Source organism: Suillus fuscotomentosus, assembly GCF_016647785.1.
Source record: "Suillus fuscotomentosus strain FC203 chromosome Unknown F5891scaffold_75, whole genome shotgun sequence".
NCBI lineage: Eukaryota > Fungi > Basidiomycota > Agaricomycetes > Boletales > Suillaceae > Suillus > Suillus fuscotomentosus.
Genome location: NW_024539587.1, coordinates 141522 through 154941, shown reverse-complemented (window position 1 = coordinate 154941; position 13420 = coordinate 141522). Strand labels below are relative to the sequence as shown.

The 13420-nt window shown below is 46.1% G+C and overlaps 5 protein-coding genes across 5 annotated transcripts; 1 reads left to right on the top strand and 4 right to left on the bottom strand.

Annotated features, from left to right (window-relative positions):
* Nucleotides 1-1281: 1281 nt before the first annotated feature.
* On the bottom strand, nt 1282-1825 carry F5891DRAFT_961130 (uncharacterized protein; the record flags this gene model as incomplete). The annotated part of the gene is made up of 3 exons (XM_041375791.1): nt 1282-1533; nt 1583-1640; nt 1692-1825. 3 exons carry the CDS (start codon nt 1823-1825, stop codon nt 1282-1284), a joined length of 444 nt encoding a protein of 147 aa, XP_041220336.1.
* Nucleotides 1826-2030: 205 nt separating this feature from the next.
* On the top strand, nt 2031-3520 carry F5891DRAFT_1061503 (putative methyltransferase-domain-containing protein). Its single transcript, XM_041362926.1, has one exon. It carries the CDS (start codon nt 2125-2127, stop codon nt 3370-3372), a length of 1248 nt encoding a protein of 415 aa, XP_041220335.1. The 5' UTR covers nt 2031-2124; the 3' UTR covers nt 3373-3520.
* A 2998-nt stretch (nt 3521-6518) lies between these two features.
* On the bottom strand, nt 6519-8593 carry F5891DRAFT_708858 (uncharacterized protein). The gene is made up of 15 exons (XM_041372904.1): nt 8230-8593; nt 8162-8171; nt 8086-8105; nt 7997-8029; nt 7850-7946; nt 7770-7792; nt 7693-7717; nt 7603-7635; nt 7475-7551; nt 7365-7422; nt 7231-7314; nt 7065-7175; nt 6970-7010; nt 6886-6911; nt 6519-6828 (listed from the first exon to the last, which is right to left on the bottom strand). Exons 1-15 carry the CDS (start codon nt 8275-8277, stop codon nt 6660-6662), a joined length of 855 nt encoding a protein of 284 aa, XP_041220334.1. The 5' UTR covers nt 8278-8593; the 3' UTR covers nt 6519-6659.
* A 43-nt stretch (nt 8594-8636) lies between these two features.
* F5891DRAFT_1061490 (uncharacterized protein) lies at nt 8637-9519 on the bottom strand. Its single transcript, XM_041362925.1, has 3 exons — nt 9202-9519; nt 8984-9139; nt 8637-8921 (listed from the first exon to the last, which is right to left on the bottom strand). Exons 1-2 carry the CDS (start codon nt 9364-9366, stop codon nt 9086-9088), a joined length of 219 nt encoding a protein of 72 aa, XP_041220333.1. The 5' UTR covers nt 9367-9519; the 3' UTR covers nt 8637-8921; nt 8984-9085.
* A 1057-nt stretch (nt 9520-10576) lies between these two features.
* Nucleotides 10577-11438, bottom strand: F5891DRAFT_1061486 (uncharacterized protein). Its single transcript, XM_041362924.1, has 2 exons — nt 11341-11438; nt 10577-11282 (listed from the first exon to the last, which is right to left on the bottom strand). Exon 2 carries the CDS (start codon nt 11120-11122, stop codon nt 10778-10780), a length of 345 nt encoding a protein of 114 aa, XP_041220332.1. The 5' UTR covers nt 11123-11282; nt 11341-11438; the 3' UTR covers nt 10577-10777.
* Between the last annotated feature and the right edge of the window lie 1982 nt (nt 11439-13420).

The following is a 13420-nucleotide window of genomic DNA, read 5'->3' as shown; positions in this document are numbered from 1 at the left end:
TATTCTGTACTGTACTGGTGCTACACTCTGCGTCCCGTTGAATAAATCTGATTTACTCCTGCATCGTCACAGTTCTATCAAGTCATTAAGCGCGGCTGTAGTACATGATTCAAGTGGTGTTGCCTGTGAACTACTCTTGCTGCCCCCATGGCGTATGTATCTGCCCATTTGTTCGGTACTAATTGTGACCTGTAGACACCATCATACTGTATGATGCCGAATCCTCTGGGACGACATCAAATATCAGAATTTGGAAGAAAAGTGTATAAGAATACGAGCAAGATCCACTATAAGTAATCAAAAACATAGCTCAAGCATGTATACAGCAGAGCACTGAACAAAATCGTGTGCGAAAGGATATTACTTTGAGAACGAGAGTACTCACAGACTAAGCTACACGGGTTGTACTCCAACGTTTTAGATAATATCAACATCATCGATGTGTCACGGACGATAAAGCCATAGGCCCGCCACATCGTAACGAAAATCGCGTATCCGTCCCCTTGGACCGCCTTGCTATTGTCGGTCGATGACTCGGATGCGCATTCGTAACCACCCATAGGCATCCCAAGTCGATGTCCAGAATTATAGATATACCCAGCACCGAGTTAAACGACTCGAGGTAGGTCAAACTATAGCTCATCGACTAATCAAAGTTAGTAAAGAGATCAAATGACGAACGAAACCTTAAGTAGCCTCCAGATCCAACAACAGAAAACGTTGTGTAATGAAGTGAAAAAGTTCAGATCATATCAGCATAATCGCAGGTCAGATGTGTAAGTAAAACTGTATGTATGCAAATTGGATCGTCATATGAGAATGTATAACGCTTTCAAATTCACCGCTTCCATCGATCGTGGAATGAGGTCGTTCATTAGCACTCCCCGGCTAACCGTTCAAGAGGGGTTGGGATTGAAGTTCAGCTCCTTAAGGGTGGCGAATTGAGTGGTGTTTGATGACGTCAAACCTCGGTAAGGTTGGCTCTTGATAAATTTCAGGCCGTCGTGTTCTCGGCACGATCTATGTATCCAGACGCTAGGCAGTTGAATTGAGGACACGTTACCTCAGAGCTGTTGAGTACTAGACTGTCAACGGAATCAAATATAACTGCGTGGAAGGACTGACCGTCTGGACGTAATTGACTGTCATCCTCGAGAGATTAACTACCAGTATAAGCCAATTCAAACACGCTGTCACCTCAATCCGGTTAATCTGCGCATCGTCGCATATCAACTGGGCTGATGTTACAAAGATACACAATAGAATTGGTACCGATGTTGATTAGCGTGCACGAGAGACAGTATCAGCGGCCCCAAGTAGATTTACAGCAACGGTATTGCTCTCTTGAATACGTTTCAGGCGCTCATAAAGCACTTGTACCTCTCGGGCCGTGGTGTCAATCAGTTGCTGCTCTGTGGGAGGTACCGATGATGCACTCTGAGATTCGGGGGCGGGTGGCATGGGGTATGCGCCTACACCGGTTTGTCGAAGGAATTCAGCAATTGTGCGAAGTGCCTGCATGAGTGCAGCCAGCTCGGCTGAAAATAGAAAGCGTAAAGCCACAGTTATAAAAAACATGAACGTACTTGCCTGTTGTATGTGCAGGACTATTACTATTTCCTGCTTGGTATGCGCTTTGTCTGACAAATAATTAAACATGGTATAAGTATGAAGGGAGTAGAGAGACTCACATGCCGTGCAAGCAATTACGTGCCAGTGATTGAATCCTTGCGACATGGTCGAGCGCTATCTGCACGTTCTGCTTTAGCACTTCTGGCGAATTTGGATCAGTATGGATGGAATCGTGCAGCGACGATTGTGACATATATACAGAAGCATTCTGAAAGTTAGATGGCGGGATAGATGATATGGACAGAGTGGACGATTGACTGGAATTATTCATTTTGCTACTTGATGATTCTGCCAGTGATCAATTACCACAATATTTACCAGCGGTGGGTTCAACAAGTGCTAATTGTTGTTTAGACTTGTTATTCACGCTATCATAGTACACACCCGCAAATAACCATGTTAACTCGAAACCATAATTCTCAAATATTCAACCAGTATGATTTTATGCTAGCATTGATTGTCTTCCTGCCTCCTCGATTTTAACGCCTCTAAATGTCTGTTCTCTGCCCACCAACCACGTATCTTCCGCCGATCGCCAAGATCGCGAGTTTCTCCGTCACCCAGCTTCTCGATGCCTTGACTTATTTACAGTCACTCTACCATCCAGAAGTCCGTGGCTCGCGTCGCAAACGTGTGCAGGCGCCTGTATCTAATGGAGAGCAAAATCTACCCCTTCGCCATGAAGATGATAGCGAACTCCAAGCTATCCGATCTGACACATTCGAGCGCTCATATTCCATTCGGTGGCTTACCACTCTAATCACACAGCTCGAGGTCTGGCAAGGCTTATCGCACTCCGAAGAAGTCTCATTGGATGATATTGGAATGCCAGAGCCTACCTTGGCTTACACAGAGATAATCGTCCAACAAGCCGCGTCGCTACTCGCGATTTGTGCCGGGGTCGCTGCTGCTGGAATCATCACCCGTAACTTCGTTTTTGGTTCTACAGACGGGCAGAGGCGAGTGGAAGCTCAAATCACAGATATTCCGCTGGACAACAATGACTACGGGAGTGTGGGAGCGCAGACATGGGGCGGGGCATGTATCCTGGCAGAAATGATTGTGGAAGATCCTGAGCGGTTTGGACTGGATTCTTCCTCTCACAGCCCTGAATCACGCAGGCTCAACGTCCTTGAGCTCGGAGCAGGAACAGGGTTGGTTAGCTTGGTGGTTATGAAACTACTGGATGCATTGCCATCTTTCAACCATCGCGAGGTTCATGTGGTTGCGACCGATTTCCATCCTTCTGTGTTAGCCAACCTCAGGTCAAACATTGACGCGAATGTCTCCTCCACGCACAATCAAATTACTTCAACCCATTCCATTACCACTCATTCTCTTGACTGGTCATCATTCTCTACTACTCCTCGACCGGATTGTCTGTCGTACCCATTTGATGTGGTCCTTGGTGCGGACATAATTTACGAAGCCCAACATGCGGTTTGGATCAGGGACTGTCTGAAAGGGCTTGTGCGGCGTCCTTCTGATAGCACCGTACCTCCCGCCGCTTTTCATCTTGTGATACCACTTCGTTCAACGCACAGATTCGAGTCAAACACGGTTGAGTCCGTGTTCCTCAAGGCATGCGATGTTGATCCGACCGGTGATGCTGATCTCGTCATACTATCGAAGGAATATATTACATGTGATGCATATGGCGATTATACGCACGGACAAGGTCTTGATGAAGACGTGGAGTACGTTTATTATAAAATTGGCTGGTTTAATGCACGATTGTAGAATCATATGCATAGAATCTAGATTACATAGAGTTGCATGCTGCTAGATGTCGCATTTTATAGGGTATTTCATCATGTCGACGGCATGCGGTGGTATGATAGATGTTTGTCTACCAATCGATACTGGCGCATCATCATGTGATTCCAAACATCAACTACCCGCACGTGACTAAGGCGCCATTCAGGGGTCCAGGACCTCTGATTTGAATTTCGAATTCACGTGGTTGACTGGGACCCGGCACTCTTTCGTGCGCAGCATGGTATTGTATTGTCAGTCTTGTCTTGTCTTGTGTGGGTACTCGGAGGCTGTGACAGATCCTCCAGACACAGTCTTCCTCGCGCTCAGGAACATCATACTGCCGCTCTGATGGCCACCCTTGTCCATCCTTCTTTGTGCTTGGACTCCGCCATCATTGATGTCATCATCCCTTGTACAAATGTGCCAGTATCTATCCTAGACTATCCTTCTTCAACATCCATTGTGCTTCCATTTAGTGCTGGTCTTCATCGTTATCCATCACGCGGCTTGTCCATAATCGAACACGCATCCCCAGTAGTTTGATCAATAGGTACGCTTGAGGCCTTCTGACTTGAACCTTCGACTTTCCGATTCTCTACTCCCCACTCAGCAGACTCCATATCCTTGCCATGCTCATTCGCGAGAGAGACGTATAGTCGAGCCATGAGTCTACGCGATCAACTCCTTTCATTCTCCGTGGCCCACCGGACGGAGGAAATCGCATCTAATCACCAATGAGTTATCAGCCAGTCACTTCTTCATCTATGCGTCAAGACAGTGGAACTCCACAAACGCGCAGAATCAGCTGCTAAGGCACTTCAGTTGCTAGTCCTTCCGGATAATTTTAGCTTACCACTTAGTTCAAGCGCGGGTACTTTGTTTCAGTGAAATAGGTTTGCCCGGACTTCTCAAATATACCTCGAAACACCATATGTTAAATAAATACCACGACGGATCATCGATCATCGCCCACCTCCCTGCAGGCCACTCGCCAAGCATTTCCCTACACGGTAACGCTAGTTGATACATGTACACGATCCTGGAAGACAATCGAATCCATGCTATTTTCTATATCGGATCCGGCCACGAGTTTAGCGTGACATTGTCGAACGCTAAGGATGAGGCGTGGTCCCAGCACAAACATCTGCACGACCAATAGAATCTGAAGAGCACCTTCGAGTATATTAGTTATCGTCGAATGTGAATTCTACACAAATGATGAGAAGTGGTCACACGCAGATGTCAGCGACAGGTCGGCGCACCTGGAGCTCTGGAAAGAAAAAAGCAATCTGGAGGCAAGAGACACAAACGAAGCTAGTACGTGCGGAACTTGAGAAAGAGATAGTCCCAGTCACATGAGAAGCTCACCTCGCAAAATAAAGCACGTGAGATTGTATCATGACTCTGAAATAGTCCCCAATTGTCGATCCTGTCGATGGGCCGAGCCGTCGCAGGCTACGGAAGTGTTTTACAGCAATCCAGACTGAAAGACACAGTGCGAGGACCTCCCAAACAGTGTTGAGCACCCAAACCATTGAAATAAGAAGCACGCCGTCCCCCTCATATTCGGCATTGCACATATATGTACCGGACATTATCCACTCATCTAGTGTTTATTCAATGAGTCGTGTTCTTTATGTCAACAAGTGAAGCTTACCCCCTACAAAATGCTTCAGTACTATTCCCGCGATTACTCCGCAGGCGATGTTTACAGCCAGGAAGATAATCACAAGGAAAATAAGCATCATTCTAGATCCCTGATACATGGCATATAAGCGAGCAATCATCACAACTAGCATCATGTTTCGGTCGAGTCAACATCCCAGAGGTATTGCAGCTGGGTAACTCACTGCCCAACGTAGCAGCTATGACCACGTTTGTCACATTCATTATGTAGTTCGTAATATTGCCTGAAACACTCGATTAGTGATCATCCTCGTGCTAGTATCAAACGCTCCAACTTACACCTATTAAGTCGTTATATTGAGCTAAGCTTAATGGTCAGAATCTCACTTACCCCTACAAATGAGTGTATTCATTAGAATGATTAGATATGAATAAGATGGTTGTAGAACACTCACTGCATCTGTCAGCGAGATAAATGGTATGCTTGCTGCGTGCTGCCGGTCAGAAAAATCGAACATGGTGCATATCAGACATACACAAAACATAGGCGCTAATTGTCAGAGACAAACTATTAGCATGGTGCCAAGTTGTTGGCTTCGCCACATACACAGAAAACGGTATTCCAACATAGCGTATCTAGAACATTGTGGAGTCAGCACTTGCTAACCTCACGCTATAGATAATAGAAGTACGAACGACCAAATACAACAAAGTCATGAGAGACCAGCGTTGCCTCTGTTGCGATGTCATTGTATTTTCCCCGTTTTTTCTTCTGATACAGGATTCTTGTCACTCACCCAGATCAGTTCAATCTATGACAGCATTCTTAGCGAGTTTTCCGCCTCAGCCATAACACTAACCTACCTCTTGTCCTAGTGTTAGTACTGCAGATATCATAAGAACATCAGCAGTTTTCGAACACGGTTCTGCTCACCCCAATCGTATACCACCACGACGCCAGCGGCAACTGCGAAATCGGAAGTCAATGTTAGAGCGAGATATCTGGATGCGACAAACCTGTCCAATAGCTGAGAAACACATTCAAATCGATCAGCGGCCACCAACTGGGATTATTTAAGACTACGGTCATTCGAGGGATGGGCGCGAATGATTGGGGAATGTTGGTGATGCCTATAACGATGGTGTTCTCACTAGATATAGCACCGCTTCTATTTCCAAAGTCAGCATATTCGGATCATCGGCGAAACGGCATTTTCTTGGCGCCTTGTTCGGAGCTGAATCTGATTGGGCGAGGTACCAACGTAATTCACTACAGAGTGCTACAGAACGCTCTGTAGCATTCTTGTAACATGGTCAGACCGCCGCCCGCGCATAACCGTTACACCAAAAGGTGAAATACTGAATTCGGCATCAGTGACGGTATATATACTGATTATGGGAATTCAGGTAAACCGTGCTTACAATTCTGTAGCACAATCCAACCCGCTGATGAAGATATGTAACTGAGATATATATAAATTGTCAGGCTGCTGCTGCAATATGCACGGTGCTAATGACAGCTGCATGTTTCCCCTAGGAACAAGCTAAAGTCCAGTCGATACAGTCATCGGGGGGCACTGAAGCTTGGCAAGAAGCTTCTCATTTGAACAGAGGGCGATGATTCCGCATATACCCACATTCCTTCAAGCTTGACTAGTAGTACCCGTCCAACTCATCGACATCGACGGAGGTCGTAAACAGTCTAATTCCATGGTCGTTACCGACACAGACGGTTCGTGTATACGTTCGTTGCTATCTCGAATGCGGAATAGAATCCGTGATGCCAGGACGCTGTGACTGACCAGCTGTAGCCTAGTGCAATGGGTTCCAGATCAACTAGCGGTCAGAGTGCAACCGGCGGTGACGTACGCATCAAGCATATCGCTATAGGCACTCTGCAGAAAAAAAACAGAAAGTGAGTGAATAGTAGGGTTTGATAGCCCAGATGCGTACTGGAAGTGCAGCTCCGATGATAACATTGGCGAGTGTGATGCCTTTTTCAAACGCGTTACTCGATGATATCTTGAGAGAAAACCATTTCCACGCACCAAGAATGCACAACATGTAAAACATGCCATCGTGATACAGGGTTACCACAATTCCGCTCTGAGAGTTTTTGTAATTGTGAACCCTCTTATACACAGTAAGGATCAGTATCACTATCATGTTGAAATGGGTAAGAAGGCCAATAGATAGCTTTGGATAATCACTGACCGCTTTCGAACATCGCCAAGAATATGTATACGACCGCCTCATTGCGTGTGTCCTCGAAGTAACAAGTTCCTAGGGGAGGCTCTTCTGATAGTCAAATTAGAACCACTTTCGTTCGTAACCACTAATGAGCTCACCTCCTGGAAGCAGCATCGTAGGGCTGAGGTCTACAGCAAGGGCGGCGGCAATCATCAACTATGCAATGATAAGAATCTATGCGGTCATTCCTCCTCTGCGAAACACACACCGCACTATAAACCAATAATCCGATCAGCAGTCTTTTACTCCTCTGCCAGAATGCCCAGGTCCGAATGATCAGCAAGGCTGCCAAGAATGTGAGATCCATTGCGCTCTCAATGTATGGGGAACGCGCACATTCCGCAGCAACGATACTTATTATGTGAATGACTGACACCACAATGTTTAAGTCGTATGAAAAATGAACCGTTTGACAGGTCGACTTACTTTTTCCTTGCGGAGAAGAAGTACACTTTCTCCATGCAATCAGCTTAACGTAGAAACTATTCGTCATCCAAGCTTACCTGATGTTTGACACGCAGTGCATCTAATATATTCCCATCAGCAATACAAAAAATAAAGAAAATCAGAGTGAGTCACTCGCCATATGCAGTCAATCCAACACCCGCGAAAGGCAAATATCGAGAAATGACAAAAATGACACGAGTTACATCCCATGGTCTGAACCAGGTCCATCGCACCTGTTGAGAGTGGTCAAAACAATACTCGTCAAAACAGATATTTCCTCGACCTCTTCGGGAAACGTAATGCAAAAATCAAATACCTGCAACATCGATTTAGATTTGATGTAGAAATACAGGAAATGTGATTGGTACTCACGAGGATTGCAATACTGCCCACTGAAAACAATGGTCAGTGCCATCGTCCAGTTTTCAGACGATCGGCGGACACTCACAATTGGCGTACTAAATCAGACATAATGTCAACATCGAGTTTATAAGAGGAAAGCCGCCCTTTACTCACCTTGACTGTCTGCAACTTCATCAGGTCTGAGACAGATAAGGAAGACATATGAGGATAAATCGATATACAGTATGCGCCTTGTGGTGACCTGCCCGCAAGTCCTGATCACTGAATGGAACCTCCGAGCGATACGCCCGCGAGCACTAGTACTTAAGTATGGTGTTCGCTGAGCCATTGGGATTTATTTAATAACCGATACTGCCGCCCGCGCATACATGTACAGCCTAAGGCAGATCTTCATCTGATATTCATCGGAGATAGTGTACACTGTACACTGCGTGTAAATTTCCGACGGTCGATACCATGTCATGTGACTCCAGGATCAAGTTTTACCTGTTTCTGCTACACGGGACATGCCAACATCAAGTTTGGCCGCATCAATGCATCAATTCCAGCCAGCTGCTACCATGGGTCCAGAATCATATACTCCAACCGCAAGCAAATATAGGGCCTATAAGATGTTGGCAACTTTAATTTCGGGAAATTGAACGAATCTGGACTTGCAATTGAAGGAGATCCTACTGAAATTTGAAACGTTATAGATCTGTTATGGAAGATCGTTGTCCGATGTTAAATCCAGAAGCCCGTTCTATTGGCTACATACCTGTATGCTACACATGGTGCACGGATCCTCGATCGTGATTCATAACTGGAATCAATCAACTGACAACAAATTTGTTGTCATGTTGGTCCTTGCGATTGATTCAGTCATAGCCACTGTTGTTTGGCGGTGCACAAAAGTTTTACAACTTACAAGCCTTGAGATCTTTCGCTGTAAACCGCTCGTGTTCTCAGACCAGATAATCAATTTGGCAAAAGATTGCCGTCAAAGTCTTGGAAGTCGTACAGTAAAATTTTACTGCATCTGTGATGATTTGATGGCCCATATATCAGTATCAGCGCCTTGAGACTGCGAATCACCATATGGTAATGACGTGAGTCAAGGAAGGAAACACCTGGAATGAGACTCACATCATGCCAGCCTATCAAAAATGCGCTGTTAGTCCTTGAGAATTCGAGTCCGGCAGTAACTGTTCTCAGTTGAACAGCAATAACACGAGCAAGACCCAGGTAAAAGAGTACAAGAAATGTTGTGATAGTCCAGAGGTCGATAGTGAGCATAGTTGAAGTTGTCATGGCCGAAACCTAGTCTCTCCTAGGGCTAGTCAGACCAAAGGAGACGGAAGACAGTCGTTCCTTCTATATTATGGGGTGACTTCAAGTTGTCCGAGCTGCCCATCACTGCCTCAATGACAGACTGTTGTCGACGATATGATAGATGCACCTCAGGCCAGCACGCACTTACCTCCCGTTCCCACGGTCGGCCACGCTCATTGCCATCAACACTTGAGCTAACACAACCACACCCCCGCTAAATCAACTGCCTCAAGGCCTCTCCACATTGGGAGCGAGTCATTCCTTGCGAACGAAGACGTTCACAAAAACTCATTAGTAACCACTCCTAGACTTGATGAATGGCATACAAGACGAGTTGCTGCTGTGTTCAACATAGCCCTCAAATGTCTTCGTCATCCATGGCAGGAGAAGCAGGGCCGGGACAAAGGATAAACGCACGTCTCTTTCTCCCTCTCTACTATATCTACGCATTACACTCACTCGAACACCACTCGACCTCCAAGCTCAAGACCCATCCCCCACATCCGTGGCTAGATGCCCCTTCCTCCCACCCTCAGAAACGTACCATCGCGCACCCGAAAACCATAGACGTTTCTCCTCACGGACCTCCGAGTGCTGCGGGTGGCTGCGAGACTGGCAGTGATGAGCTAAGGCCAAAGGGTGGTGTGGGGAGTGACGCCGACGTCTATGGATGACTGCTACTAGTCGCGCGGGTGTTAGGTGCGGAGTCCTGGCTGTGTGGGGCATGCCTCGAATGTGCGCGACGCCTTCCAGCTCCAAACAACGCAGAAAAGCGTGCATTGTCCACCAGTGCATGGTGCTTGTCGAGGTACGTCTTGATTTTGTTGGTCAGTGAAGCGATTGTGTCCTTTTTTTCGACGGCGAGTCTGCGATAGTGAGAAAATCAATGAAGCACGGATTATGGTGGATCTCACCTGATGTTGATGAGCTTTTGCTGCTGCCCTATAGCTCTTCCTTGAACTCCAGCAAGGGCTTCTTGAATCTGCGACTCGCGCTGGAACTCTCTGCTCGGATTTGGGGAATGGGCATCCCTGCCCCGAGCGCGCCCATCTGTCGTCGCGGATTTGCGGCATATTTGCCAGTAGTGAGTGGTTCGGCAGAAATGAAACACCGAACCAGCTCCGTCACACCTCGACAAGGATCTCAATCATTTCTTGACTAATTTCAAAGACTTAACTTGGCAATAGTGTATCACAAGTGTACAATGATATTTTGTCAAGCAGAATATGATTTATATAAAGTAACTAGGGGTCGGCGTTGCCGACGTGGACCTTGCTCACATTCCGTCTTTTTCTAGCTCTATCGTGCTCGTTTAGTCTGGCTTCGTCCCAGGATTTCTTCTGACATCACTATATAGCTACTACTACATTGTTTCTTTCAGTGTACTGCACTATGGTACCTTGTTTTCTGTCAGACTGTCTGTCCTCGAGAAACACTTTTTCGTTTCCTCCGCGAGTCGCTCAATCCTGTTATCTTCTATCCGAAGGTCTTCGTTTGGATGTTGAAGGAATAGATCATTGTCGAAGTCTCTGAGAAGACGTATGCATTCTCGGCCGTGACTTCTGGATAGTGTGACGTATGCATTGAAGGGAGATAGGCGAAAACATGTCGTTCTTCCAATGTCCACTAAAACGTGATCAATCGTCTGTCCTTGTGCTTTAAAGTCGGTAAATGCGTAAGCTGGTGTTACAGGGAGTTGACGCCGCGTGATTCTTGTAGAAGGACCTGTGCCCATGGAAAATTTAATTTCGCAAGGTAACACTGGTATGTGCTGAGGCAGAAGTCCGTGCAATGGCGGTAAATCGCAGAAGTCGAGGTGAATGATAACAAATGCAGGGGGATAACGCAAGAATGCTCGCTTTGCTTCCACAGCGTTGCTCCCAATCTTTGGCTCTCTGGGATCCAGAACGATATCAGTAATTCTCAGTCTATACTCACTGAAAATGAAAGCACATTGATTGTCTGAGGTACTTAGCAGTTCAAATACGCTAGGTTGCATGGTGTTTCGATAGATAGATAGTAAATACGATGTTTAGGGGCGCGGCGTAAAATTATAGGATTAATTTTTATTTATTCATCACATTATTACCAACATATTAACAAAAAAGGGAGTTGTCCGAAAACGACGAATATTGGAAGGGAAGCGCGCTAGCTTCGCCCTGTGGGCGGAGCTCTGGGCGCGAGGGAGTTGCACGGTCTAAGTTATTACTTTGTTATTCAGAAAACGACAAGTATTGGAAGGAAATCGGAGGTAGGTGATAAGTTCGCATCATCGTATCACGTTGTATGGCGTCACTGTATTTACTATTATTTGGAAATCACATAAAATGATCCATGTGAACCTGACCTTGCTTCGCAAGGTAATTGCAAAGTGATGAAGAAATCTGAATTTCAGAGTTGGAGCTCCGGTTCAAATCAGTAATTCGTCAGGAGTAACTGAACCATACCCCTAACACAAGTAATACAACACACTCCTGCAGATTCTGCCGAAATTTCTGTTATATAGCAATAACTTCAAGCGGGACCCTCTAAACTGTTTGTCAAGCTCCAAAAGTGGTGAAGGGAACAACAATTAAATCCGGTCCATCGATATGAAAGTAGCTGTACGACACAAGAAACAATAGTGACAATATTTACTGAGAGAGGGATAGTGGCAGAATGAAGATAACTGCATTACAAGAAATCTGTTCGATAACTTGAGGTGGTCGCAGCCAACGGTAAATGAGTGTTAACACGAATACTCAGAACCAGAACCGTAGACTACTGAGCGAGATACCATGATAAACGAAATACAAACACGTTGAAGCATTCGGGAGAATGCAGCCGACAGGATCCAAATACATATGCCATGCGACGATTCCAAAGTGTATCATAAGGTTTACATTTACATAAGTACCATCCCTGTTGATTTGGTCGCACTTGAAGGTGTATTCGCACTGAGAAGGGTCCATGGCGGCAACGTCGGCCCCTAGTGAAAAATGATGGAGATGGGAAAAGTGTTTGCGTTCGACTTGAAAGCCCTCCCCCTTAACGTGTGGGAGTCGGGGATAGTCAAAACCCATTGCCATACAGGAGTACGCGTCATGATGAAAGTGACAAAAGGGGGTAATGATGAAGAGAATTAATATTCACTGCCTGCGCGGTACTTGCCGTCGGAGAGTGTTGAGAGCCGATGAACCCGAGGACAGAAAGGCCGAGAAAGGAGGAAATGGGACTACGGCCGAAGAGTAAGGCAGCTCGAGGTGCGAGCGCCACCAAACGGAGATTCCAGACGACGTGTCAACGTCGGCTATCTTTTTCATTCGTTTAGTATATGTTTTCATCAAAAAGGCCAGCTGGCGCACTCACCATATAAAAGCAGCCATCCGCCATCGAAACATCTCAGATTCGTAATCCGAATACTGAGATGTGAGTCTTCTAATGTAACGTTTGAGTACGAGTACTAACGTATAACGTAGCTTACCTGTCTAGGTAAAAACATTCGTCAATAAAGAGATTCGTAATCCGAATACTGAGATCTTACCTGTCTAGCCTCGCGTGAACGCCCTGCAATACACACAATAGAGAGTAGTGCGGGAGCGGTTCCCTTCATCGATCGAGTGCGAATGGGGTACAGGAACTTGGAAGAGCGCTAATTGATAGTCACTAGTTCTGCTAACGCCGTTCCTTGTCTCCGAGGAGGTATAGGGTCATCGGGGTATGCCATGAAACAACTTGATATCGTCTTGCTTGTCCAAAACTGCAGAGGAAGCTGTGGTGGCTGTGAGCATGACTATTGTACCAAAAATCTTCAACCAAGCGCATGCCAAGAATGAAAACGAGTGTCAATTTCCAAAAGATACCTCATCATCTCTCCAGCAGTCGCAGGCTCACGGGCTCAATAATGGCACAGGCGAATCGCAGGTACTGCATATAAGGGAGCAACGAGTAAGTGAGAGAAAACATGAGATATCAACCGAGTACATATTAAAAGTGTCGACGAGAATAAGCAACGACTTCTCAACTTTGTCACCACGCTACGCTGGCAGCGTCA